At 41.7% G+C, this 26,495-nt stretch overlaps 2 protein-coding genes across 3 annotated transcripts; both read right to left on the bottom strand.

Annotated features, from left to right (window-relative positions):
* Positions 1 to 4,554: 4,554 nt before the first annotated feature.
* On the bottom strand, positions 4,555 to 7,405 carry tbb2c (Tubulin beta-2C chain). Of its 2 annotated transcripts, NM_001140841.2 has the most exons (5): positions 7,152 to 7,277; positions 6,284 to 6,392; positions 6,007 to 6,117; positions 5,662 to 5,738; positions 4,569 to 4,803 (listed from the first exon to the last, which is right to left on the bottom strand). In NM_001140841.2, the coding sequence occupies exons 1-5, from the start codon at positions 7,206 to 7,208 to the stop codon at positions 4,675 to 4,677; spliced, it is 483 nt and encodes a 160-aa protein (NP_001134313.1). In that variant the 5' UTR covers positions 7,209 to 7,277; the 3' UTR covers positions 4,569 to 4,674. The 2 variants fall into 2 exon arrangements, with proteins under 2 accessions (XP_014067627.1, NP_001134313.1); XM_014212152.2 differs by having other exon boundaries at positions 4,555 to 5,738; positions 7,152 to 7,405.
* Positions 7,406 to 10,003: 2,598 nt separating this feature from the next.
* On the bottom strand, positions 10,004 to 26,000 carry aup1 (ancient ubiquitous protein 1). The gene is made up of 12 exons (NM_001140332.1): positions 25,784 to 26,000; positions 25,203 to 25,340; positions 24,568 to 24,718; positions 24,199 to 24,383; positions 16,974 to 17,046; positions 16,413 to 16,486; positions 13,138 to 13,204; positions 12,798 to 12,903; positions 12,532 to 12,669; positions 11,401 to 11,549; positions 10,629 to 10,717; positions 10,004 to 10,484 (listed from the first exon to the last, which is right to left on the bottom strand). The coding sequence occupies exons 1-12, from the start codon at positions 25,822 to 25,824 to the stop codon at positions 10,439 to 10,441; spliced, it is 1,257 nt and encodes a 418-aa protein (NP_001133804.1). The 5' UTR covers positions 25,825 to 26,000; the 3' UTR covers positions 10,004 to 10,438.
* Positions 26,001 to 26,495: the final 495 nt, after the last annotated feature.

Here is a 26,495-nt window from a genome sequence, read left to right as displayed (position 1 = left end):
ATAAACCTTGGCTTGAAATTATGTCACTGGGGATAGCTAAGAGCATGCAGATCAAGAAGTGGAAATCCAGGGCCCAGATTTTCAAAACATTTACACTCAAAATTAAAGTGGAAAAACACACTACAGGCTGATCCAACTTTGATGTAATGTCCTTAAAACAAGTCAAAATGAGGCTCAGTAGTGTGTGTGGCCTCCACGTGCCTGTATGACCTCCCTACAACGCCTGGGCATGCTCCTGATGAGGTGGCGGATGGTCTCCTGAGGGATCTCCTCCCAGACCTGGACTAAAGCATCCGCCAACTCCTGGACAGTCTGTGGTGCAACGTGGCGTTGGTGGATGGAGCGAGACATGATGTCCCAGATGTGCTCAATTGGATTCAGGTCTGGGGAACGGGCGGGCCAGTCCATAGCATCAATGCCTTCCTCTTGCAGGAACTGCTGACACACTCCAGCCACATGAGGTCTAGCATAGTCTTGCATTAGGAGGAACCCAGGGCCAACCGCACCAGCATATGGTCTCACAAGGGGTCTGAGGATCTCATCTCGGTACCTAATGTCAGTCAAACTACATCTGACGAGCACATGGAGGGCTGTGCGGCCCCCCAAAGAAATGCCACCCCACACCATGACTGACCCACCACCAAACCGGTCATGCTGGAGGATGTTGTAGGCAGCAGAACGTTCTCCACGGCATCTCCAGACTCTGTCACGTCTGTCACGTGCTCAGTGTGAACCTGCTTTCATCTGTGAAGAGCACAGGGCGCCAGTGGCGAATTTGCCAATCTTGGTGTTCTCTGGCAAATGCCAAACGTCTTGCACGGTGTTGGGCTGTAAGCACAACCCCCACCTGTGGACGTCGGGCCCTCATACCACCCTCATGGAGTCTGTTTCTGACCGTTTGAGCAGACACATGCACATTTGTGGCCTGCTGGAGGTCATTTTGCAGGGCTCTGGCAGTGCTCCTCCTGCTCCTCCTTGCACAAAGGCAGAGGTAGCGGTCCTGCTGCTGGGTTGTTGCCCTCCTACGACCTCCTCCACGTCTCCTGATGTACTGGCCTGTCTCCCGGTAGCACCTCCATGCTCTGGACACTACGCTGACAGACACAGCAAACCTTCTTGCCACAGCTCGCATTGATGTGCCATCCTGGATGAGCTGCACTACCTGAGCCACTTGTGTGGGTTGTAGACTCCGTGTCATGCTACCACTAGAGTGAACGCACCGCCAGCATTCAAAAGTGACCAAAACATCAGCCAGGAAGCATAGGAACTGAGAAGTGGTCTGTGGTCCCCACCTGCAGAACCACTCCTTTATTGGGGGTGTCTTGCTAATTGCCTATAATTTCCACCTGTTGTCTATTCCATTTGCACAACAGCATGTGAAATTTATTGTCAATCAGTGTTGCTTCCTAAGTGGACAATTTGATTTCACAGAAGTGTGATTGACTTGGAGTTACATTGTGTTGTTTAAGTGTTCCCTTTATTTTTTTGAGCAGTGTATACATTTCTAAACTGAAGGGGAACACAATTGAATGGGGGCTCAGGATTAAGACTAAGCCGTTCTGCCAGTCACATTCTGTTAAAGGTCTCCAAAGCACACACATCCCTGGGTCGCTCCTCTTTTCAGTTCGCTGCAGCTAGCAACTGGAACGGGCTGCAACAAACACTCAAACTGGACTGTTTTATCTCAATCTCTTCATTCAAAGACTCAATCGTGGACACTCTTACTGACAGTTGTGGCTGCTTTGTATGATGTATTGTTGTCTCTACCTTCTTGACCTTTGTGCTGTTGACTTTGCCCAATAATGTTTGTACCATGTCTTTGTGCTGCTACTATATTTATATTGTTTTTTTTTTTTTAATCCCAGGCCCCCGTCCCCGCAGGCCTTTTGGTAGGCCGTCATTGTAAATAATAATTTGTTCTTAACTGACTTGCCCAGTTAAATAAAGGCTAAATAAAAAAGACAACACATGATCATTTTAATCTGGATTAAATGTTTTCAAAAACTGGGCCCTGGTGACCAGTTTTGAGAGGAATATGAACTCATTTGTATTCTATTGTAGGCCTACCTGTACTAAACAAAAAATATAAATACATGTAAAGTGTTGGTACCATGTTTCATGAGCTGAAATAAAACATCCCAGAAATGTTCTATATAAGCACAAAAAGCTTTTGTGCACAAATGTATTTACATCCCTATTAGTGAGCATTTCTCCTTTGCAAAGATAATCCATCCACTTGACAGGTGTGGCATTTCAAGAAGCTGATTAAATAGCATGATCATTACACAGGTGCACCTTGTGCTGGGGACAATAAAAGGCCACTGAAATGTGCAGTTTTGTCACACAACACATTGCCACAGATGTCTCATGTTTTGAGGGAGCATGCAATTGGCATGCTGACTGCAGGAATGTCCACCAAAGCTGTTTCCAGATAATTTGTTTATTTCTCTACCATAAGCTGCCTACGTTGTTTTAGAGAATTTGGCAGTACATCCAACTGGCCTCACAACCGCAGACCACGTGTAACCACGCCAGTCCAGGTCCTCCACATCCGGCTTCTTCACCTGTGGAATTGTCTGAGACCAGCCACCCGGACAGCTGACGAAACTGTATTTCTGTCTGTAATAAAGCCATTCTGTGGGGAAAAACACATGGGTGGCTCAGGCCCACGCATGACTGCACCCCTGCCCAGTCGTGAAATCCATAGATTAGGGCCTAATGAATTTATTTCCTTATATGAACTGTAATTCAGTAAAATCATTGAAATTGTTGCAGGTTTTCGTCCAGTATACATACGGTTATACTAAACTGAGAAAATAGGTGAGGCATAGACCCAACAGGTCTCAACCAATGATTTATACTGTATATACAGGGAATTTGGAAAGTATTCAGACCCCTTCCTCCACATTTTGTTACATTACAGCCTTATTCTAAAATGGATTAATATATTCCCCCCCCATCTACACACAATACCACAATGACGAAGCAAAAACAGGTTGACATTTTTGCACATTTTAAAAACAGAAATACCTTATTTACATAAGTATGCAGACCCTTTGCTATAAAACTCAAAATTAAGCTCAAGTGCATCCTGTTTCCATTGATCATCCTTGATGTTTCTACAACTTGGGAGTCCACCTGTGGTAAATTTAATTGATTGGACATGATTTAGAAAGACACACTCCTGTCTATATAAGGTCTCACAGTTGACAGTGCATGTCAGAGCAGAAACCAAACCATGAGGTTGAAGGAATTTGTCAAGGCACAGATCTGGGGAAGGGTACCAAACAAGTTCTATAGCATTGAAGGTTCCCAACAACAGTGGCCTCCATCGTTCTTAAATGGAAGAAGTTTGGAACCCCCAAGACTTTTTGTAGAGCTGTCTGCCAGGAACATTTTGCAATCAGGGGAGAAGGGCCTTGGTCAGGGAGGTGACCAAGAACCTGATTGTCACCAGAGCTCCAGCCTTCCTCTGTGGAGATGGGAAAACCTTCAAGGACAACCATCTCTGCAGCACTCCACCAATCAGGCCTTTATGGTATAATGGCCAGACGAAAGCCACTCCTCAGTAAAAGGCACGACAGCCCGTTTGAAGTTTGCCACAAGGCACCTAAAGGACTCAGAACATGAAACAAGATTCTCTGGTCTGACAAAACCAAGATTTAACTCTTTGGCCTGAATGCCAAGTGTCACATCTGGAGGAAACCTGGCACCCTACAGTGAAGCATGGTGGCAGGATCATGCTGTGGGGATGTTTTTCAAGCAGCAGGGACTGTGAGACTACAGTCAAGATCAAAGGAAAGATGAATAGAGCAAAGTACAGAGATATCCTTGATAAACTGTTTCAGAGCACTCAAGACCTCAGACTGGGGACAAAGGTCACCTTCCAACAGAACAACCCTAAGCACACAGACAAGCATCGGGACAAGTCTTAACGTCCTTGAGTGGCCCAACCAGAGCCCAAGCTCCCCATCCAATCTGACAGAGCATGGGAGAAACTCCCCAAACACAGCTGTGCCAAGCTTGTAGCGTCATAACCAAGACTCAAGGCTATAATCATTGCTAAAGGTGCAGCAAAGTACTCAGTCAAGGGTCTGAATACCTACATAAATGTTTCTGGAATACATCGTCTCTAAACCTTTTTTTGCTTTGGGGTATTGTGCATTTTTTTTATTCAATTTTAGAAGGCTGTAAAGCAAGAAGTGAATAAAGTCCAGGGGTCTGAATACACATACCATTTGACCTCTAATCACCATTAAGTAATTTACATTTTAGTCATTTAGCAGATGCTCTTATCCAGAGCGACTTACAGTAGTGAATGCATACATTTTCCCCGTACTGGTCCCCCGTGGGAATCGAACCCACAACCCTGGCATTGCAAACACCATGCTCTACCAACTGAGCCACACGGGAGCAGATTTTTACCTTGTCGGCTCGGGGGTTCGATCTAGCAACCTTTTGGTTACTGGCCCAAAGTTCTAACCACTAGGCTACCTGCCACCCCCTTTACATTACCCATGTCTTATTGAATGACAAGCAAAATGGAAAAAAAAGTTGAACTACTTTTTTTTTTTTATTGCAAGTGAACCAAACAAACAGGTACAGCTGAAGGTTGCCAGATACAGGAAATGTGAAGAAACTAGTCAGAGGTTTTAAAAGGAAGGAAAAAACAATTTAAGCCATCTCCTCTTCACCCAACTCCTCTTCAAACTCTCCCTCATCTTCTGCAGTGGCATCTTGGTACTGCTGGTACTCAGACACCAGATCATTCATGTTGCTCTCTGCCTCGGTGAACTCCATCTCATCCATGCCCTCTCCGGTGTACCAATGGAGGAAAGCTTTACGGCGGAACATAGCTGTGAACTGCTCAGAGATGCGCTTGAACAGCTCCTGGATGGCAGTGCTGTTGCCGATGAAGGTGGCGGCCATCTTGAGGCCACGGGGAGGAATGTCACAGACTGCTGTCTTGACGTTGTTTGGGATCCATTCAACGAAGTAGCTGCTGTTCTTGTTCTGTACGTTCAGCATCTGCTCGTCCACCTCTTTCATGGACATGCGCCCGCGGAAGACTGCGGCTACGGTAAGATAGCGTCCGTGGCGGGGATCGCAGGCTGCCATCATGTTCTTAGAGTCAAACATCTGCTGAGTGAGCTCTGGAACTGTCAGGGCTCTGTACTGCTGGCTTCCCCTGCTGGTGAGAGGTGCAAAGCCGGGCATGAAGAAGTGGAGACGGGGGAAAGGCACCATGTTGACTGCCAGTTTGCGCAGGTCGGCGTTGAGCTGGCCGGGGAAGCGGAGACAGGTGGTGACCCCACTCATGGTGGCAGACACCAGGTGGTTGAGGTCTCCGTAGGTGGGTGTGGTGAGTTTAAGGGTACGGAAGCAGATGTCGTAGAGCGCCTCGTTGTCGATGCAGTAGGTCTCGTCTGTGTTCTCTACCAGCTGGTGGACTGAGAGGGTGGCGTTGTAGGGCTCCACCACGGTGTCTGATACTTTAGGGGAGGGCACCACACTAAAAGTGTTCATGATGCGATCAGGGTACTCTTCACGGATCTTGCTGATGAGCAGGGTGCCCATGCCAGAGCCAGTTCCACCTCCCAGGGAGTGGGTGAGCTGGAAGCCCTGGAGGCAGTCACAGCTCTCAGCTTCCTTCCTCACTACATCCAAGACAGAGTCAACTAGCTCTGCACCCTCAGTGTAGTGGCCCTTTGCCCAGTTGTTACCAGCGCCACTCTGACCTGGAATGGACAAAAGTAGGACGTCACTGCAAAGATGAGATGTTATGGAAAAACTGAGCCCTGGTGATTGATTGTGCAAACACTAAAGTCAGGGATGACAAAGCAAATTAAGCGACATGGAAACCCTTTGTTTCACGTAACCAATGCCGACAGTTTGTCTCTGGTGACTGTAGTCAGGTAATTAAGGTGTACTGTAGTAACATGCAACGAATCCAGGCACAGATAACATCCAAGCTGATTTATAGTCAAACTGCCAAGAGTTTCTTACCGAAGACAAAGTTGTCAGGCCTGAAGATCTGACCAAATGGTCCAGATCTCACAGAGTCCATGGTCCCAGGCTCCAAGTCCACAAGCACTGCACGTGGCACATACTTTCCACCTGAAATGACAACACAAGAGCACTTAAAATAAATTGACATCCTTTCAAAACCCATTCTACCACAATTATAATAGTAACTAGGACATGAATTTTGTATAGCCAGAGTTGGACAATGGCCAGATTAAAAGACCAAATGTGGATCATTACATCACACAACCTAACTCACCTGAAGCTTCATTGTAGTACACATTAATCCTTTCCAGCTGAAGATCACTGTCCCCATGGTAACTTCCAGTGGGGTCAATGCCATGCTCATCACTGATCACCTCCCAGAACTAAAGACAAAGCATGCATTTTGATAAGTCTGAAAATGTATAGTCAATTCAGTTAAGATATTTACAATCTAATTAAATAAAAGCAAACACATTTTTGAAAAAAAATAAAAAGAGTAATCGGCTTTGTTGCTTCCTTCAAGTGCTACATCAAAAAACAAAATGGTTTCCAAAGTTGGCACCATTTTAAATCATCGATTTTTTTGCGGTGTCTTATTGTTAAAATGGACAAAAAAATTTAAAATAAAAAAAAAGGGGAAATAGTGCTCGATGTATTAGAAAAAACAAATATGCATATGTAAACCTAAACTATAATAGTTGCAGTGAGCGCGAGCAGGTTTTAGCGCACCAGGCTGAACAAGACAACCAGCCATATTACAACTGCGCGCGCTGATTCAACGCGGGGCGGCCAACACCCTTGAATTAGACTCCCTGCGTCGATCTGAAGGTTTGCCCCGTTAACAAGTTGATGCCTCTTCAAAAATCATTGGACTTGTTGGAACAAACGGGAAGGAAAATAATAAATTAAGGGGATGTGATATTTTCCGCCAAACAATAATTGAGCCAACCAAGAGCAAAAAGTGACCACATTGTTTTCAATCCAAGACATACCATTTTAAAAGTGCCCAATAGTTACATTTTCTCGGGCACAATTTGAAATATAATGAATACAATATAGCGTGGTCGTAGACTATTTTTAAACAAATCATACTTCTAAACCCAATCAAAAGACATGGATTTAAAAGCCTAAAGTGTACAAACCTTAGCGCCAATTTGATTACCGCACTGCCCAGCTTGTAAATGAACAATCTCCCTCATTTTGTTCGTAGAGTAAACTTAGTCTACTTTCAAGGAGTTCCTTCTTTGAGCGGCTACAATCGTCAAACTGTTGCTCCAGAGTAAATTTGTTAGGTCATGCTCTAAATTCGCGTCAATTTATAGCAATCCTATTGGTCCATTTGGTCGCAGTACCCGCGTTGTAAGCGACGTGATTGGTGGAATTCTGATCAGAAACGCTACGATATCACGTGTCTTAATAGAATGAATATTATAGGACCATAAAGAATGAAGTGGGAATAAAAGTAATGGCTACAGTAGAATACATCTTGGCCTCCAGATTGTAAATTGCATTAGGTTTAGCATATTATCAAAAGTCTAGCATGTCATCGCGACAGAATTCATTCGTTCAAGTGTGTAGCATTCAATCTGAATTTTTGTATCACGAAACATATCTCCACTAATAAGGGAGAAATAATCAATAGCCATATTTATATAATTTCACCTTTGATTTGGTCAATTTTCGTGGAGGCATAACGCAGGGAACGAGTTACGGTTATTTTACATTTTTGGACTCTTGCTGAAGTCTTTACATGCAATCTTCAAGACAGTCTTCTAATTTATAAGAGTTATAAATCACGTATCATTGTTCACGTTAAAAGGTTCCACATCATATCAGTTATTTTTTAAAGTCTGCAACATTACCCTAACCATTGTCAGGCTGAAATCTCAGATAGACCTACTTGTGGGTTGTGTTGGGTCCCTTCCCTCTACCTTGATTATGAGATACATACTGTACCAGTGAAAAGATTGGACACCTACCCATTCAAGGGTTTTTCTTTATTTTTACTATTTTCTACATAGAACAATAGTGAAGACATCAAAACTATGAAATAACACCATTTTTTTTTTACACAAAACAAAATATATTTTAGATTCTTGAAAGTTGCCACTCTACCTTGACAGCTTTGCACACTCTTGGCATTCTCTCAACCAGCTTCGCCTGAAATGCTTTTCCAACAGTCTTGAAGAGTTCCAACACATGCTGAGCACTTGTTGGCTGCTTTTCCTTCACTTTGCGGTCCAACTCATCACAAACCATCTCAATTGGGTTGAGGTCAGGTGATCGTGGAGGCCAGGTCATCTGATGCAGCACTCCATCACTCTTTCTTGGTCAAATAGCCTTTACACAGCCTGTGGGTTGTGTTGGGTCATTTTCCTGTTGAAAAACAAATTATAGTCCCACTAAGTGCAAACCAGATGAGATGGTGTATCTCTGCAGAATGCTGTGGTAGCCATGCTGGTTAAGTGTGCCTTGAATTCTAAATAAATCACTGAGTGTCACCAGCAAACCAGCACTACACCTCCTCCTACTACACATGTGGAGATCCTCCGTTCACCTACTCTGAGTCTCACAAAGACACAGCAGTTGGAACTAAAAATCTCAAATTTGGACTCATCAGACCAAAGGACAGATTTCCACCGGTCTAATGTCCATTGCTCGTGTTTCTTGGCTCAAGCAAATCTCTTCTTATTGTTGTCCTTTAGTAGTGGTTTCTTTGCAGCAATTCAACCATGAAGGCCTGATTCACGCAGTCTCCTCTGAACAGTTGATTTTGAGATGTGTCTGTTACTTGAACTGTGTGAAGCCTTTATTTGGGCTGCAATTTCTGAGGCTGGTAACTCTAATGAACTTCTCCTCTACAGCAGAGGTAACTCTGGGTCTTCCTTTCCTGTGGCGGTCCTCACGAGAGACAGTTTCATCATAGAGCTTGATGGTTTTTGCGGCTGCACTTTCAAAGTTCCTGACATTTTACGCATTGACTGACCTTCTTGTCTTAAAGTAATGATGGACTGTCGTTTCTCTTTGCTTATTTGAGCTGTTCTTGCCATAATATGGACTTTGTCTTTTACCAAATAGGGTTATCTTCTGTTTCCCACCCCTACCTTGTCACAACACAACTGATTGGCTCAAATGCATTAAGGAAAGGAATTCCACACATGAACAAGGAACACCTGTTAATTGAAATGCATTCCAGGTGACTACCTCAAGAAGCTGGTTGAATAGAATGCCAAGAGTATGCAAAGCTGTTATCAAGACAAAGGGTGGCTACTTTAAATCTCAAATATATTTTGATTTGTTTAACACTTTTTTGGTTACTACATGATTCCATGTGTTACTTCATAGTTTTGACATCTTCACAATTATTCTACAACACTGACAAACACAAAAATAAAGAAAATCCCTTGAATGAGGAGGTGTGTCCAAACTTTTGACTGGTACTGTACATCCACGACATGATACTGCCACGGTGCCTGGCCCATAACGGAGCAGATGTCTGTTGGTGACGTATTGTGTTAGTGGCCTACTTCCCAAAGAACTGTAGGAGAGCGAATCAGAACAGCTGAAGGGGGTCTCGGCCCTATGATCCTGCTGTATAGACGCTAATGATACACTCCCTGCGCCACAAAACCCTGGGCCTCAGGGCAGGAGGAGGCCACGCCTACACAAGTATAACTCCTCTATCTCATATTGTTTCATCTGACTATTAAACATTTGTCAGCAACCCTTTATTTGTAGATGCTCTACAGACGATGAGTAACATTTCAACTATTCACTTACTCTAGCTCTAACCTTAACCCTTATTCTAAACTTCACCCTAAGCTTAGCAAGCAGTTGCTTAACAGATAGTTTGTTATAGTTGGGTTTCTGACTTGACAATCCCCAACAGTTATACACATGTATTTACTCTTTTGTAAAATTGGATTTTATGACTAATTGAGTCATGCCAGGGTAAATCCAAAGAGGAATTGTGATTCTAGCCAAGTCAATCTCCTGCATTTATAAATTATGAAATTTATTAACTTTAAAAGTTCATACTGCAGAAACAAGTACTGTCGAATCATAATGAACCTACGAGCTGATGTGGCTTCTCTGAAAGCAGAGCAAGATGGACTTTGTTATCATAACCTCGGCCATTATAAAAACGAATGAGATGTTTTATGGTCACTGGGTCTTAATACAAATTGTTATCAAAATAATATTTTTGCTGGGAGAAAGAATTAAAAATACACATGCATGATTTCCATGCAAGCAAATAAAAAATAAAGAAAATCCATTGAAGTCTTCAGAAGGTTTTCCTCCAGTACGTGTGGCTCAACAAAAACCCTCTGTTCAACTCTCCATACACTCTTGTACAATTATTGTCTGTACAATTATTTGATTTTAACAAACATCATTCCTAACACATTTCCCAGCGATCAGATCTTGTTCAGAGGTTGTCGTCCTGCTCCAGTCCATGCTTCTCGATGTAGCGTCTAGAGGAAAGGAAGGCGGGAACAACTAACAGAGTTGACAGGTGGACAATAACGACGAGTGTAAAATGTAAGGCCAAATGTGTCAATTTTATGGGTGGGTGAAATTAAAATCAATCCAAGACTGAATAGCAGCTTTGATCTCACCTTCTTGCAAACTCATACATGGCCTCCTTCCTCTCTTGTAGGGACATGTGTCGGTCTACTGGCGATTTCCCAAAAGACTTGGCAGCAGGCTATGGGTCAAAATCAACAAAATCTGACTATACAGCAAGCTCCTGATAAATAGAATAGTGTAGCAAGATGATACCTCAATTACTTTGCTGGCAAGGTAATAACCACTGAGGGTACAAAAACATTAGGAACACCTTCCCAATATTGAGTTGCACCCCCTTTTGCCCTCAGAACAGCCTCAATTCATCAGGACATGGACTCTACTTGGTGTTGAATGCATTCCACAGGGATGCTGGCCCATGTTGACTCCAATGCTTCCCACAGTTGTGTCAAGTTGGCTGGATGTCCTTTGGGTGGTGGACCATTCTTGATACACACAGGAAACTGTTGAGCGTGAAAAACCCAGGAGTGTTGCAGTTCTTGACACACTCAAACCGGTGCACCTGGCACCTACTACTATACACCATTTAAATGCATTTAAATATTTTGTCTTGCCCATTCACCCTTTGAATGGCACACATTCACAATCCATGTCTCAATTGTCTCAAGGCTTAAAAATCCTTCTTTAACCTGTCTCCTCCCCTTCATCTACATTGATTGAAGTGGATTTAACAAGTGACATCAATAAGGGATCATAGCTTTCACCTGTTCAGTCTGTCATGGAAAGAGCAGGTGTTCCTAATGTTTTGTACATTCAGTGTAGACTACCAGTAGACTTAAGACATCATTTAGATGATTGGCAAACCTTAATGGTGGGAGCAGGTGTAGCTGAAACGGAGAGGGACCTCCAGGATGGGCCTGGTGCAGATGTGGCTCCGCCTGTGGCCTCCAATGGAAACTCCTCAGTGCTCTCCAGCAGGTTAGTGATAGTGGTATCCACGCAGTTGGTTTGCACTGTACAAAGGGTAAGGGAAAAGGTTTGGGAAACGCTGCATGCTACTGTGCCTTTTTCTCCCATTGATCCTAATGCAAACTCCATTGGTAACACTTTACCTGAAACCCAGTGTCATAACACATTACGACAGTAGTAACCATGTCATAGCAGTTGACAACCTGTCATAATATGGTCATAACACTGTCATAACCCATATATTTACACCAGTTGTGACATATATTGCACTATTGTATGGCTGGTTATGACACCTACATAAGAATGTTTCATTTGAATAAAGCTTTCGGTTGAAAGTTTGTTTCTTAAATCCTTTGTTGTAATGAACTATTTACGGTCATGTTTTTTCATTTGATTTTAAATAACTTGTAGAAAACACTTTGACACTGTCAAGAAGCATTATGACCATCATAACTATATAAACCAGATAGGCCTATCACGTACATGCCCTTATATCAGTCATCAGTCAAAAAGAGGGTGTCTTGTCCTGCTCCTGAAATCTGCTCCTGTATTCGTCCCAGTCATCAGCAACAGAGCATTGGGGTAGGCGCATGTCTGACATCAACGTGTGCAGTTACAATGATAACTTAATATGGTTAAACAATTTTTTAAAGCATATAACATAAACATAATGTTGACAAGTAGGCTATGGTGTAATGGAATTGCCTTCTGTAGGTTTTTACACACTTATGTACTGACTTGCCTAGTTAAAGGTTAAATAAAAAATGTAGGTGTCATAACCAGCCATAAAATAACACAATATATGTCACAACAGGTCTAAATATGCATCATGATAGTGTTATGATCGTATTTTAAAACAGGTTGACCTTGTCATAACGCGTTATGGCACTGGTTTCAAGTCAAGTATTACCACTCCATTTCACAATGAAATGCACATGCGACTTGAATTGGTGCACTGCTCGTCACCATTTCAAATTCTCTGTCACTGCACTGGAAATGCAAAGCGGAAATGAAGGATTGGCGTACCCAGGTCTCTGGTGATGACGCCGAGGGGGATGTCAGGCAGAACCTCCTTCACCTGCTGGGCCATCCTGCTGATCCTGAGCTCCTCCACCCCAGAGCTGCGGACCATGAAGCCCATAGGAGGTGGTCTGGCACCCAAATCTGGACACAGACAGCAGCAAATACACACCATCACTGACGGTCCCAACCACCTCCAAGTGAGCATAACTTGCACCAAGACCATGCTGTAAGAGGAGCTTTGTCAGGGAAGGTTTCTCCAGGGCTCTTACTTGAGGTTGTAGTGTGTGGTGCAACGTGCCGTTTCCTTTTCACGTGCTCGGCTTTGTCTGCTTTGGTAATCTGTGTTGAGACCACGCCGAGCTCGGTGGCTAGGAGCTGAAAATGGACAGCACAAAGACCAATCAGAGGACAATCGAATAACCACTCGCTTAAGTGTTCCATATCATTGAGAATTTTGTAATATCACAAGCTCAGAGCCTGGAATTGGGTGCTTTGTGATAACTTGCAATATGCATTATCCTTCAATAAGATACATACTGGTTTTGTTGGATACAATGTGGGCATTAGGGAACAGAAGGCGTTGCAGAACAAGTGTGTAAGATTTTATACCCCTTGGATTTTGTTGGCAAACTCTTGAACGGATTCTTCGTCTTGTCTCGACACAGGGGGGAGCCATCTGTGAAAGTAAACGAAACAGGATCTCTACAAGCTTTGTGAGCAGTGATAGTAAACTTAAACTTACCCCTTGATGTAAACTTGCTTCTACCTCTAATCAAGCTGGTTGAAAAGTTATGACAACACACAGTCGCTAGTGAAAGTCTACATACCGCTTGCATAGTCTTCACATTTTACTGCCTTAAAATGAAATAAAGGGATTCAATTGGATTCCTTTCCTACCGATCTACACAACCTACTCCACATTTTCAAAGTGAAAGAAAAATTATAGAAAATGGTTCTAATTAATAAAAAAAACCGAAATGTATTGATTGCGTTCGTCTTCACCTGCCCCAGAGTTAATACTTGGTGGAAGCACCTTTGGCAGCCATTACAGCTGTGAATCATTTTGAATCAGATTCTACCAACCTTGCACCACCTTTGGGCAACGTAAAGCCATTGTTTTTGTCAAAATTGCTCAAGCTAAGTAAATAAGGTTGGGGATCATTGATGGACAGTAATATTCCAACCTCGTCTCTGACTTTCAAGCAGATTTAAGTCAGGACTGAGAATGAACCATTCAAGAACACTGAACACATATTGGTCTATACCAGGGTTACGTTTTCAGAAGACCACAACAGGGTTTCCTTTAACTTTTTATTTGGGCTTTGCTCTTTTCATATTTATTTTGATCCTGACAAACTCCACAGTCCCTGCCGGTGACAAGCATACCCATAACATGATGCTGTCAATATTTTAAAATACAGAAGATTGCATTCACCCCACATTACTGGCCTTTAAAAAAAAAAAAAACACTTCAAATCATCCATTCTGTTTGCAACACGGCCATTAAGTAATACTGCAAGACAACACGGCAAAGAAATTTGCCATTTAGGGACTGGGGAGTTTGTCAGGATCAAAATAAATATGAAAGGAGCATACCAGTTTTATTTTTCCGTGGGACAATTACACGTTAATGCCAAAGACGCACCAGAATGGCTTCAAGAGATGTTGAGTGTTCCTGAGTGGTCAAGTCTCAGTCCTGACTTAAATGTGCATGCAAATCAGAGACAAGGTTTGAAAATTGCTTTCTATCAATGACTCCCAACCAAACTGAGCTCGAGACATTTCGACCAAAGTATTCATACCCCTTTACTTATTCCACATTTTGTTGTGTTACAGCCTGAATTCAAAATAGATACATTTATTTTTTTCTCTCAACCATCTACACACAATACCCCATGACAGTGAAAACATGCGTTTTTAGAAATGTTAGCGAAATTATTGACAATTAAATACAGTAATGTCTCTACATAGGTATTCACACCTCTGAGTCAATACATGTTAGAATCACCTTTGGCAGCGATTACAGCTGCGAGTCTTTCTGGGTAAGTCTCTAAGAGACTTGCACACCTGGATTGTATAATATTGGCACATTATTATTATTATTATTATTCTGTCAAATTGGTTATTGATCATTGCTGGACAACCATTTTCAGGTCTTGCCATAGCTTTTCAAGGTGATTTAAGTCAAAACTAACCCGGCCACTCAGGAACAGTCACCGTTTTCTTGGTAAGCAACTCCAGTGTAGATTTGGCGTTGTGTTTTAGGTTATTGTCCTGCGGAAAGGTAAATTAATATCCCAGTGTCTGGTGGAAAGCAGACTGAAGTAGGTTTTCATCTAGGATTTTGCCTGTGCTTAGCTCCATTATGTTTATTTTTTTAACCTGAAAAACTACCTAGTCCATAATGACTACAAGCATACCCATAACATGATGCATCTACTGTACCATTATGCTTAAATATGGAGAGTGGTACTTTTTTTATTGGATTTTCCCCAAACATAACACTTTGAATTCAGGACAGAAAGTTACTTGCTTTGCCACATATGAAGGCAAAATTAGTTTAGTGTCTTGTTGCAAACAGGATGCATGTTTTGGAATATTTTTTTTATTCGGCACAGGCTTCCTTCTTTTCATTCTGTCAGTTAGGCTAGTATTATGGAGTAACTACAATGTTGTTGATCTATCCTCAGTTCTCCTATCAAAGCCATTAAAGTGTGTAACTGTTTAGTTACCGTCGGCCTCCCTGAGGGGTTTCCTTCGTCTCCGGAAACGGAGTTAGGAAGGACGCTTGTATCTTTGTAGTGACTGTGTACAGATCAATAAGAATTTGTTCGTAACTGACTTACCTAGTTAAATAAAGGTTAAAATTATTATTATTATTTAAATACACCATCCGAAGTGTAATTAATAACTTCACAATGGTCAAAGGGATATTCAATGTGTGCTTTGTTCATTTTTACCCATCTACCAATACATGCCCTTCTTAGCGAGACCTCCCTGGTCTTTGTGGTCGAATCTGTGTTTGAAATTCACTTCTTGACTGAGGGACCTTACAGATAATTGTATGTGTAGTGTACAGAGATGAGGTAGTCATTCAAAAATCATGTTAAATACATTTATTGCACACAGAATGAGTCCATGCAACTTATTATGTGACTTGTTATGCACAGTTTTACTCCTGAAATGATTTAGGCTTGCTATAACAAAGGGGTTGAATTCTTATTGACGCAAGCTAATTTCTTTTATACCCATCTACCAATAGGTGCCCTTCTTTGCGAGGCACACCTTGGTGTTCGAATCCGTGTTTGAAATTCACTGTTTGTCTGAGGGACCTTACAGATAATTGTGTGTGTGTGGGTACAGAGATGAGGTAGTCATTCAAAAACTGTACTGTATGTTGACCTAAGGGTTGTGCATAGTTGGTAGAATCTTATTGAATATGATTCACAGCTATAATGGCTGCCAAAGGTGTTTCCACCAAGTATTAACTCTGGGGGGGTGAAGACATATCCAATTGTTTTTTATTATTAATTTGGAAAATGTTATATTATTTCATTTAGGAAATGTGGAGTAGGATGTTTAGATCTGTAGGAAAAAAATCCAATGTAATCCCTTAAGATTTCATTTTAAGGCAGCAAAATGTGAAGTGTGTTGACTTTCACTAGGAATTGTACTGCTGACGCTGACTAAACATTAACTCTGAAATGGCAAGAGCGTCACATATCTAGGACAAACCACTGCTAATTCTAAGGGGATTTTTTAATGAGTAATGGAGTGGACTTTAAGGACAAATAAAAGTTGTCAAATATCAATTCTACACTATTACAAGGTCCAACCAGAACCCGGAAAATGACAAGTAGTAAGAGACAGTAATTATTTAGTACCTTACATGGTACACTGTACATGGGACGAAAAAGGTCCACAACAGTTCTGTCAGCCAGAAGGAGTCTGGCGTGCTCTGGAGAAAGAGGAACAAACTGCATTAGCGCTTTCATTACAGGAAATCCTCTGCATGTGTCTGACAGAAATATGTTAAGACTGATAGTGACAAATCAACAACACAAAATCATATTTAGTCTACCAGCGGTGTGCAAAACAATTTTACAGGTCTTCCTATGGACTGTTGGACAAATTGATGGCTTGATCAACTCTAATATACGAGTGGTGTTTCAAAAAATAAAAACTATAAAGGAAATAATGTCACACTTTCTTAGAATTTCTATAAAAATGACGTTTAGTGTGGAACTTGCTCCTCCCATTTAAATGCACACCCACTTATCTACCATATATTACGAGTCTATTCAACAAGACTGAAGAAACAACAGTTGTCTTCCCTTGAAAGCCCAACTCTTTAAAACAAAAACTTTCACCAAATGTATATTGCTAAATATGCCACATTGCTTTTAAAATATGACAAAGAGGCAGTTTAGTTTTGATCGTATTACCAGAGCTAGAAAAGGTCTCTTCACTTGCAAGGCCATAGGCTGAATGGAATCAGTCAAGGAGAAAGGCCAGGAGCTGAGGGAGAGAAAACAGGTTGATTTGCTCAGTAGCTCTTAGCACCAGTAATACACGGGCAGTACAGAGGCAGCCTATAGCAGTGTTGGCATTCTGCTCAGGACAGATTCTCCTCTAATCACCTGCTAATAAATCACTAACCATTTAAGTTGCTAATAGCAATAGTTCTCTGTCCTACTGGTGAAAACTAGAAAATGTATTTGTGATGGCGAGAGTGGGGTAAGTAGTATATATATATAGCTCAAAAAAATAAAGGGAACACTAAAATAACACATCCTAGATCTGAGTGAATGAAATAATCTTATTAAATACTTTTTTCTTTACATAGTTGAATGTGCTGACAACAAAATCACACAAAAACAATCAATGGAAATCCAATTTATCAACCCATGGAGGTCTGGATTTGGAGTCACACTCAAAATTAAAGTGGAAAACAACACTACAGGCTGATCCAACTTTGATGTAATGTCCTTAAAACAAGTCAAAATGAGGCTCAGTAGTGCGTGTGGCCTCCACGTGCCTGTATGACCTCCCTACAACGCCTGGGCATGCTCCTGATGAGGTGGCGGATGGTTTCCTGAGGGATCTCCTCCCAGACCTGGACTAAAGCACCCGCCAACTCCTGGACAGTCTGTGGTGCAACGTGGCGTTGGTGGATGGAGCGAGACATGATGTCCCAGATGTGCGCAATTGGATTCAGTTCTGGGGAACGGGCGGGCCAGTCCATAGCATCAATGCCTTCCTCTTGCAGGAACTGCTGACACACTCCAGCAACATGAGGTCTAGCATTGTCTTGCATTAGGAGGAACCCAGGGCCAACCGCACCAGCATATGGTCTCACAAGGGGTCTGAGGATCTCATCTCGGTACCTAATGGCAGTTAGGCTACCTCTGGCGAGCACATGGAGGGCTGTGCGGCCCCCCAAAGAAATGCCACCCCACACCATGACTGACCCACCGCCAAACCGGTCAAGCTGGAGGATGTTGCAGGCAGCAGAACGTTCTCCACGGCGTCTCCAGACTCTGTCACATGTGCTCAGTGTGAACCTGCTTTCATCTGTGAAGAGCACTGGGCGCCAGTGGCGAATTTGCCAATCTTGGTGTTCTCTGGCAAATGCCAAACGTCCTGCACGGTGTTGGGCTGTAAGCACAACCCCCACCTGTGGACGTCGGGCCCTCATACCAGTCTCATGGAGTCTGTTTCTGACCGTTTGAGCAGACATGTACATTTGTGGCCTGCTGGAGGTCATTTTGCAGGGCTCTGGCAGTGCTCCTCCTTGCACAAAGGCGGAGGTAGCGGTCCTGCTGCTGGGTTGTTGCCCTCCTACGGCCTCCTCCACGTCTCCTGATGTACTGGCCTGTCTCCTGGTAGCGCCTCCATGCTCTGGACACTATGCTGACAGACACAGCAAACCTTCTTGCCACAGCTCGCATTGATGTGCCATCCTGGATGAGCTGCACTACCTGAGCCACTTGTGTGGGTTGTAGACTCCGTCTCATGCTACCACTAGAGTGAAAGCACCGCCAGCATTCAAAAGTGACCAAAACATCAGCCAGGAAGCATAGGAACTGAGAAGTCGTCTGTGGTCACCACCTGCAGAACCACTCCTTTATTGGGGGTGTCTTGCTAATTGCCTATAATTTCCTATTCCATTGTCTATTTGTTGTCTATTCCATTTGCACAAAAGCATGTGAAACTTATTGTCAATCAGTGTTGCTTCCTAAGTGGACAGTTTGATTTCACAGAAGTGTGATTGACTTGGAGTTACATTGTGTTGTTTAAGTGTTCCCTTTATTTTTTTGAGCAGTGTGTGTGTTGTGTGTGTATATATATATATATATATACACACACACACACTTTTTTTACATTCAGCATCACTATGTCAAGGGAAATGTAGTGTTCTTTGTAACAAAGATATCTACAAATATTTCAGGATGTTGTATCCCTGGAAATAATCATAATTAATGTAAACATAACAGTTTAAAAAAGTTATTCTCTTGGCACAACTTACCCCTGGTGTGGGGTAAGCTGAGCATAGGGACAGGGTATGTTGAGCCGCCTTGGGGTAAGTGGGTGGTTGTGTCCTTTGACAAAGGGTGATGGTGCTGGTTGGTCAAAGTTGAATTCATGGAATGGGGGTGTGGTATATCGTATATCTTAAATGTATGCCTACATTCAGATATAGAGCTCTCTGTTCAATATCACTTACCCTTCCATTTCTTGACAAGTTGTCTGGGACAGGTATGTGGTTTCGATGTGCCAATTTGTAGGCTAGTTCTTTGCATTTGAAGCTACTAAGACCATGAAACTGATCCGCAAGATTCTTGATATGTTTAGCAAGCTCAGACTCCATGTCATCAGATAAGACCTTGTGTGCCTCTGCTACTCTGTCATAGCCTCTCTTTCATACAGGTACATGTTTGTTTTCTTTTTTTTGTCAATGCATCTCTTTACTGTCAATTCAGTCTATTTGTTCATCCTTTGCTGCTGCTTGAATGGACATCTTCCCTTCTCTTACTTCCTTCCTTGGCTGCTCTCTCAAGAACCTCAAGGGGGGCTAGACTCCTGCTTGTTTTACATTTGTATACACGGGGCATGATGATGTCTGCTCTGTAACAATAAAAATACAATATCTTGAGTTCATATGCATGACACATTGCAAAAATATTATGCATATAACTGACAAAATGTAATCATAATTCTTATGGGGTACGGTAGCCATTGGCTCACTGTACCCCAAGGCAAAAATGTTGATTATATTAGCCCACAAAAAAGGTACAAGGATGTACTTTCATGCTAGGTTTAGGACCTCATATTGTAGTTTATAGAGACCCTAGGCCTTGATGACTCTCAGTTCCATTACACATAAAAGTAATTGGACGAAGGCGTCTTCTGCACAGGGAATTTTTGTTAAGAGCCCCGGCGCTCGGTCTGAACATTAACACGCATTGCTTGTGGTACGGTTTAAGAAGCATAAGGACCATATCTTTCATATAAGCGAGAACTAATTTTCTAAAAACAAAAAGGTTAAAATTTATACACACCTTTATAGGGTTAGTGTTCCCGCACGGCCATATCTCCATGTTACAGCGCTTGTTTACGGAAAACAGAGGAGAGCACCTGTGTTAATTAGCCATCTAGCGTGCTCCAAACGCCTGTGTGTAAGCTTAACTCTGGAAGTGTAGTGGAAGTGTAGTTGTCTGATGTATGTATAGCTGTATGGAGCAGTGCAAAACTGCTACAGTAAGTGTATATTTCTTATTTGAATGATCCTTCCTCGCTAATGAAAGATAAGGGTCATATGTTTAGAAAGCCGTATCGCAAGCGATGATTATTGACATTTCTAAACGTTAAAACACAGCGTGGGGATTGTAGTTTACATGAGCCAGTCGTGGGCGAAGCTAACCGCTGAGAACTGTAGGGAGAAGGCAGAATGCCACCTAGAGTTTGAATACTAGTAGAGACCCCAACTGATGTATAAATCAATCTTAAAATGATCTACTTTGGTTTAGATTAGGGGTGCATATCTGTCAATTTTGCTGCCGACTATACGACCCTCATTAACCGGCCAAATAACAGTAAATAAAAATTCCTAAACAGTAAAATTGCGTGACCAACAGAAATTATTATGTATGCATACAAGGAATTAACATGTTTCATTAAGTGCGCACCTAATGCGAGTGGTTCCATGTGACAGAGATTAAAATCTTGGCTACAAATTTAGAAAGAAGAGAATCTAATAGCAACAACTAGGATGAGTTGCTAATATGACTAGGACTGTTCGTTTGATTCCGGAGAATGAAGGAAAGTTGATATGAAAACCAACAGGAGAGAAATGCTGGTTTATGGCATGAGGAATTCTATTAAATAATTGCCTCCACGTTTCTACGGTTGGATTTTCACTAGGCTAATTTGAAGCAAGGTAAGACATGCCTCATTTACAGTAAAGTAAAACTTTCAGGATTTAAACAATTATACTGCCTCAAGCTCACAATACATTGTACTGCCTCAAGCTCACAATACAAAGTGGTGGCTGACGCGCTGATAGCCTGCCTACTGTTGACTATAGCCTTTGCACTCGAATGGTAAATGGGAGACGTGCTTTAATTACGAGTTGAGATTGAGAAATAAAAATAGCTCTTTAAATCGTGACCATCAAAACAGTTAACATGCGATTGCATTTAGAATAGTCATTTGTTGCACAATGACTGGGCTTCCAAAAACACGTTTCACTCCAGTAGTCTACAGGCTTTATGAGGAGCTACTCTCGTGCTGTCTGACAGATGGTAGGCTATTCCGCTCTTCAAACTAGGCTCTGTACGCATGTGATAAATAACATACATGATGACTAACGAAAACAGACGCCGATTTAATTCCACTAATGAAAATACACACGCCGATTTAATTCCACTAAATAATGCAAATGCACCTATAGACCGATAAGCATGACCGGTCAAATGTATTTTCGGCGGCTAACCAATGAACACAGCGTTTCCCAAACTTGATCTTTGGGACCCCATGGGGTTCATGGCTTTAGTTGTTTGTGCTAACACTACACAGCTGATTCACATCAACAAAGCTTGATGATTAGTTGATTATTTGAATCAGCTGTGTAGTGGTAGGGCAAAAACCAAAATGTGCACCCCTTGGGGTCCAGAGGACAGAGTTTGGGAAACCCCGAATTAACGGTTAACATCAATCACTTAAACACAAGCATCATGAAACCTATAACTTAAATTAATTGGACTTTATGAAAATCCGTTTTTTGGACCAAACTTGCTTACCACTTTTCCCATGTGGCTTCTTCCTTCACAGACTGAATGAAATGACCTCTTCCTAAATATTTGGTCACATTATTAATTTTGTGTATGGTTTCCTAGAAACAAAGGGTGGCTCAACTAACCCTTAGGCTCAACTTACCCCACTCTCCCCTATACAAAGAGGGCAGATAGATTCTTTGTTTTTGATTATTTGTCTTAAGCATAGGATAAACCCCATAGAAAGCATTGATATGCACATGATGCTTTAAGCATCGACCGATTATGATTTTTCAACGCCGATACCGATTATTGGAGAACCAAAAAAAAAAAACAGTTGATGCCGATTAATCGGCCGATTTTTGCAATTGTATTTATTTATTTGTAATAATGACATTTACAACAATACTGAATGAACACTTATTTTAACTTAATATAATACATCAATAAAATCAATTTAGCATCAAATAAATAATGAAACATGTTCAATTTGGTTTAAATAATGCAAAAACAAAGTGTTGGAGAAGAAAGTAAAAGTGCAATATGTGCCATGTAAAAAAGCTAACGTTTAAGTTCCTTGCTCAGAACATGAGAACATATGAAAGCTGGTGGTTCCTTTTAACATGAGTCTTCAATATTCCCAGGTAAGATGTTTTAGGTTGTAGTTATTATAGGACTATTTCTCTATATACGATTTGCATTTCATATACCTTTGACTATTGGATGTTCTTATAGGAACTTTAGTATTGCCAGTGTAGCAATATAGCTTCCGTCCCTCTCCTCGCTCCTACCTGGGCTCGAACCAGGAACACATCGACAACAGCCACCCTCGAAGCAGCGTTACCCATGTAGAGGAAGGGAAAAAACTACTCCAAGTCTCAGAGCGAGTGATGTTTGAAACGCTATTAGCGCGCACCCGGCTAACTAGCTAGCCATTTCATATCGGTTATACCAGCCTAATCTTGGGAGTTGACAGGCTTGAAGTCATAAACAGCGCAATGCATTGCGAAGGGCTGCTGGCAAAACGCACGAAAGTGCTATTTTGAATGAACGCTTACGAGCCTGCTGGTGCCTACCATCGCTCAGTCAGACTGCTCTATCAAATCATAGACTTAATTATAACATAATAACACAGAAACACGAGCCTTAGGTCATTAATATGGTCGAATCCGGAAACAATCATCTCGAAAACAAAACGTTATTCCTGTTACATTGCACAACCTTCAGTGTTATGTCATAATTACTTAAAATTCTGGCAAATTAGTTCGCAACGAGCCAGGCGGCCCAAACTGTTGCATATACTCTGACTGCGTGCAATGAACGCAAAATGACACCATTTCACCTGGTTAATATTGCCTGCTAACCTGGATTACTTTTAGCTAAATATGCAGGTTTAAAAATATATACTTCTGTGTATTGATTTTAAGAAAGGCATTGATGTTTATGGTTAGGTACAGTCGTGCAACGATTGTGCTTTTTTCGCAAATGCGCTTTTGTTAAATCATCCCCTGTTTGGCGAAGTCGGCTGTCTTTGTTAGGAAGAAATAGTCTTCACAGTTCGCAACGAGCCAGGCGGCCCAAACTGCTGCATATACCCTGACTCTGTTTGCAAGAGAAGTGACACATTTTCCCTAGTTAAAAGAAATTCATGTTAGCAGGCAACATTAACTAAATATGCAGGTTTAAAAATATATACTTGTGTATTGATTTTAAGAAAGGCATTGATGTTTATGGTTGGAGCAACGTGAACCTAAGCGATTATATGCAACGCAGGACAGGCTAGATAAACTAGTAATATCATCAACCATGTGTAGTTAACTAGTGATTATGATTGATTGATTGTTTTTTTATAAGATAAGTTTAATGCTAGCTAGCAACTTACCTTAGCTTCTTACTGCATTCGCGTAACCTCGTGGAGTGCAATGTAAAGCAGGTGGTTAGAGCGTTGGACTAGTTAACCGTAAGGTTGCAAGATTGAATCCCTGAGCTGACAAGGTAAAAATCTGTCATTCTGCCCCTGAACAAGGCAGTTAACCCACCGTTCCTAGGCCGTCATTGAAAATAAGAATGTGTTCTTAACTGACTTGCCTAGTTAAATAAAGGTCTAAAAAAATAAATAATGTAATAATATATATATATTTTATTTTTTAATATTTTTATATATATATACATATATATATTTTTTTTAATCGGCCAAATCGGCATCCAAAAATACCGATTTCCGATTGTTATGAAAACTTGAAATCGGCCCTAATTAATCGGCCATTCCGATTAATCGGTCGACCTCTAGCAGTGATACTCTTGGTTTTAAGAAACCAACTTCAAAAACAAATAGAGTGACAGACAGAACTCAATACACTTGAGGACAGGAAAAATGCAGTGTATTGTGACTCACCTGAACTTGAGCAGGCCAGCGCGCCCATTGGTTGTGTCCTCCTCAGGGAAGAGGAGCAGGGGCAGAGTTCCTGGAGAGGAGCAGTATCTCCTGAGGGACTCCATCTCATCCTGGCCCGATATGGCACCCAGCTCCATAAAGCCTCTGGCCCAACACACGAAGCCCGCAGAGTCCTCCAGCATGGGCTGAGCAGAGGAGCACAGGTCACATGACAAGGTCAAAATAAATAAACACTGGTTGATGGCCAACGGTTGAGTCAATGCAGCTGCATCTCTAGACAGAGATCTTTGTTCGGTTGGGCAAGCACAACTCCAGGAGCTCAAAATGCAACACTATAAATAGCTTCACTTCATCAACCAAAATACTCACTGTATTGCACGAGGTCAGAAGATTGACAATGTTGTGGTCAAACTGGGTCACGTGATTGCAAATGTACAGTTTTGTGCTTTTGTCTCTTAAACGTGGGCTGTTCTGTCTCACGTGCATACCAAGGACTGAGGACATTACTCTCACAATGAATCTGGAACAGGAAGAAGGCTTTGAGTTATATTCCGTAAGCACGAAACAGGAGAATATGTTTTGAAACTGAGAAATACTACATGAACTCTAAGGCGGCAGGTAGCCTAGTGGTTGGAGCGTTGGACCAGTAACTGAAAGATTGCTGGATCGAATCCCCAAGCTGACATCTGTCATTCTGCCCCTGAACAAGGCAGTTAACCCACTGTTCCCCGGTAGGCCGTCATTGTAAATAAGATTTTTTTCTTAACTGACTTGCCTAGTTAAATAAAGGTTCCATTTAAAAAACTATTCCAAATCTGCCAATACTTCCCACAATTGGCTCCTCCAAATGTGCACTCTTCTTCCCATATTGGGAGAAGCCAATTGTTGCAGTCTAGTCAGATGTTGGTTTTATTATAAGCAGGAAGTCAGCCCAAGGTGTATGATGACATTATATTGCTGAGTCAACCTTCAACTGTTAGTCAATAATGCAAAACTACCCTTACCTTCTAGCAAGACTGTCTGGGAGTGCACAGCTCACCAAAAACACATGTGCACCTACGAAGATTCGTAGTAACATCAAACACAGGCCAACTGGAGAGTAAAGCAATACCAGCAACAGGACCAGTCCATCGTTTGGCAACCTGTTTAAAACACAGATTTTCAGTGTGGTCATGGTCAAGCAGAATATTCCGAGTCCAATCGGACAGATTAAAAATTAGCAAGATTATAAAACAGCTAATGTCAGTTGGCTAAACGTGTTAAGAATAACAGCTGCATCGTGTTGCTTAGATGGCTACTAACTAGCAAACTAATGTTACTTATTGATACTAATCAAGATACTAGCTAACTAGTTAGCTAACGTCGTTCATAACAATACTGATATATTTTGGGCTAATTTTGCTACCTAACAAGCTAAATGGAAGGCAAGAAGACTGTGACCTAGCTAGCTACTAGCCAGAGCCGATTATGATCAGCCAAGACTATGGAAAATGTTTGCTATGGGAGTACTGATAAGCTAATTTATCTAGCTGCTAGTTAGCTAACGTTAGATACTTGTCTTGACAACAACACATCTTGTTCTTACCGCTGGAAGTCAAACATCTGTTCTATTCCTTGAGATTCCATTATTTCACCTTATCTGTCGGTTGAGTAAGTTATTTACACGGGTTACGTTCCTGCATACTAGCTAGCTAATCAAACGTATACACTAATTCCAAACGATAAAAAGGTAAAACTGGCAACAGCTCGTTAGCTCATGTTGTAGCTGGCTAAAGTGTCCAGTTAGTCTACCTGGGGCGCCATGTTGAACGCTAGAAAGAGCAGAATAGTGACGTTTTCCCACCACTTCCGGTTCCTTCTTTTTCGTTAGCGTTTGACACACCAAAAATGGTCACCACAAGCTGGAAAGGGCTAAGGAAAACAGTCACCATATTCAACTTGCTCCTGTATCGTTATTTTCATGTTTTGTGATATCTCTGAGGAAAAATGGGTGGTACACCATCTCCAGTGGTGTAAAGTACTTAAGTAAAAATACTTTAAAGTACTACTTAAGTCGTTTTTTTTCTCTCAAAACAACTAGAAAATGATGCCCTCTGGTTTGCTTTATATAAAGAATTTGAAATTATAATATTTTACTTTTGATACTTAAGTCTATTTTAGCAATTACATTTACTTTTGATACTTAAGTGTATTTAAAACCAAATACTTTTACTCAAGTAGTATTTTACTGGGTGACTCACTTTTATTTGAGTCATTTTCTATTAAGGTATCTTAACTTTTACTCAAGAATGACAATT

The sequence above is a fragment of the Salmo salar genome, chromosome ssa09, assembly GCF_905237065.1.
Source record: "Salmo salar chromosome ssa09, Ssal_v3.1, whole genome shotgun sequence".
Taxonomy (NCBI): domain Eukaryota; kingdom Metazoa; phylum Chordata; class Actinopteri; order Salmoniformes; family Salmonidae; genus Salmo; species Salmo salar.
The sequence above is the reverse complement of the archived record's forward strand: the minus strand, read 5'-3'. Positions and strand labels throughout refer to the sequence as shown.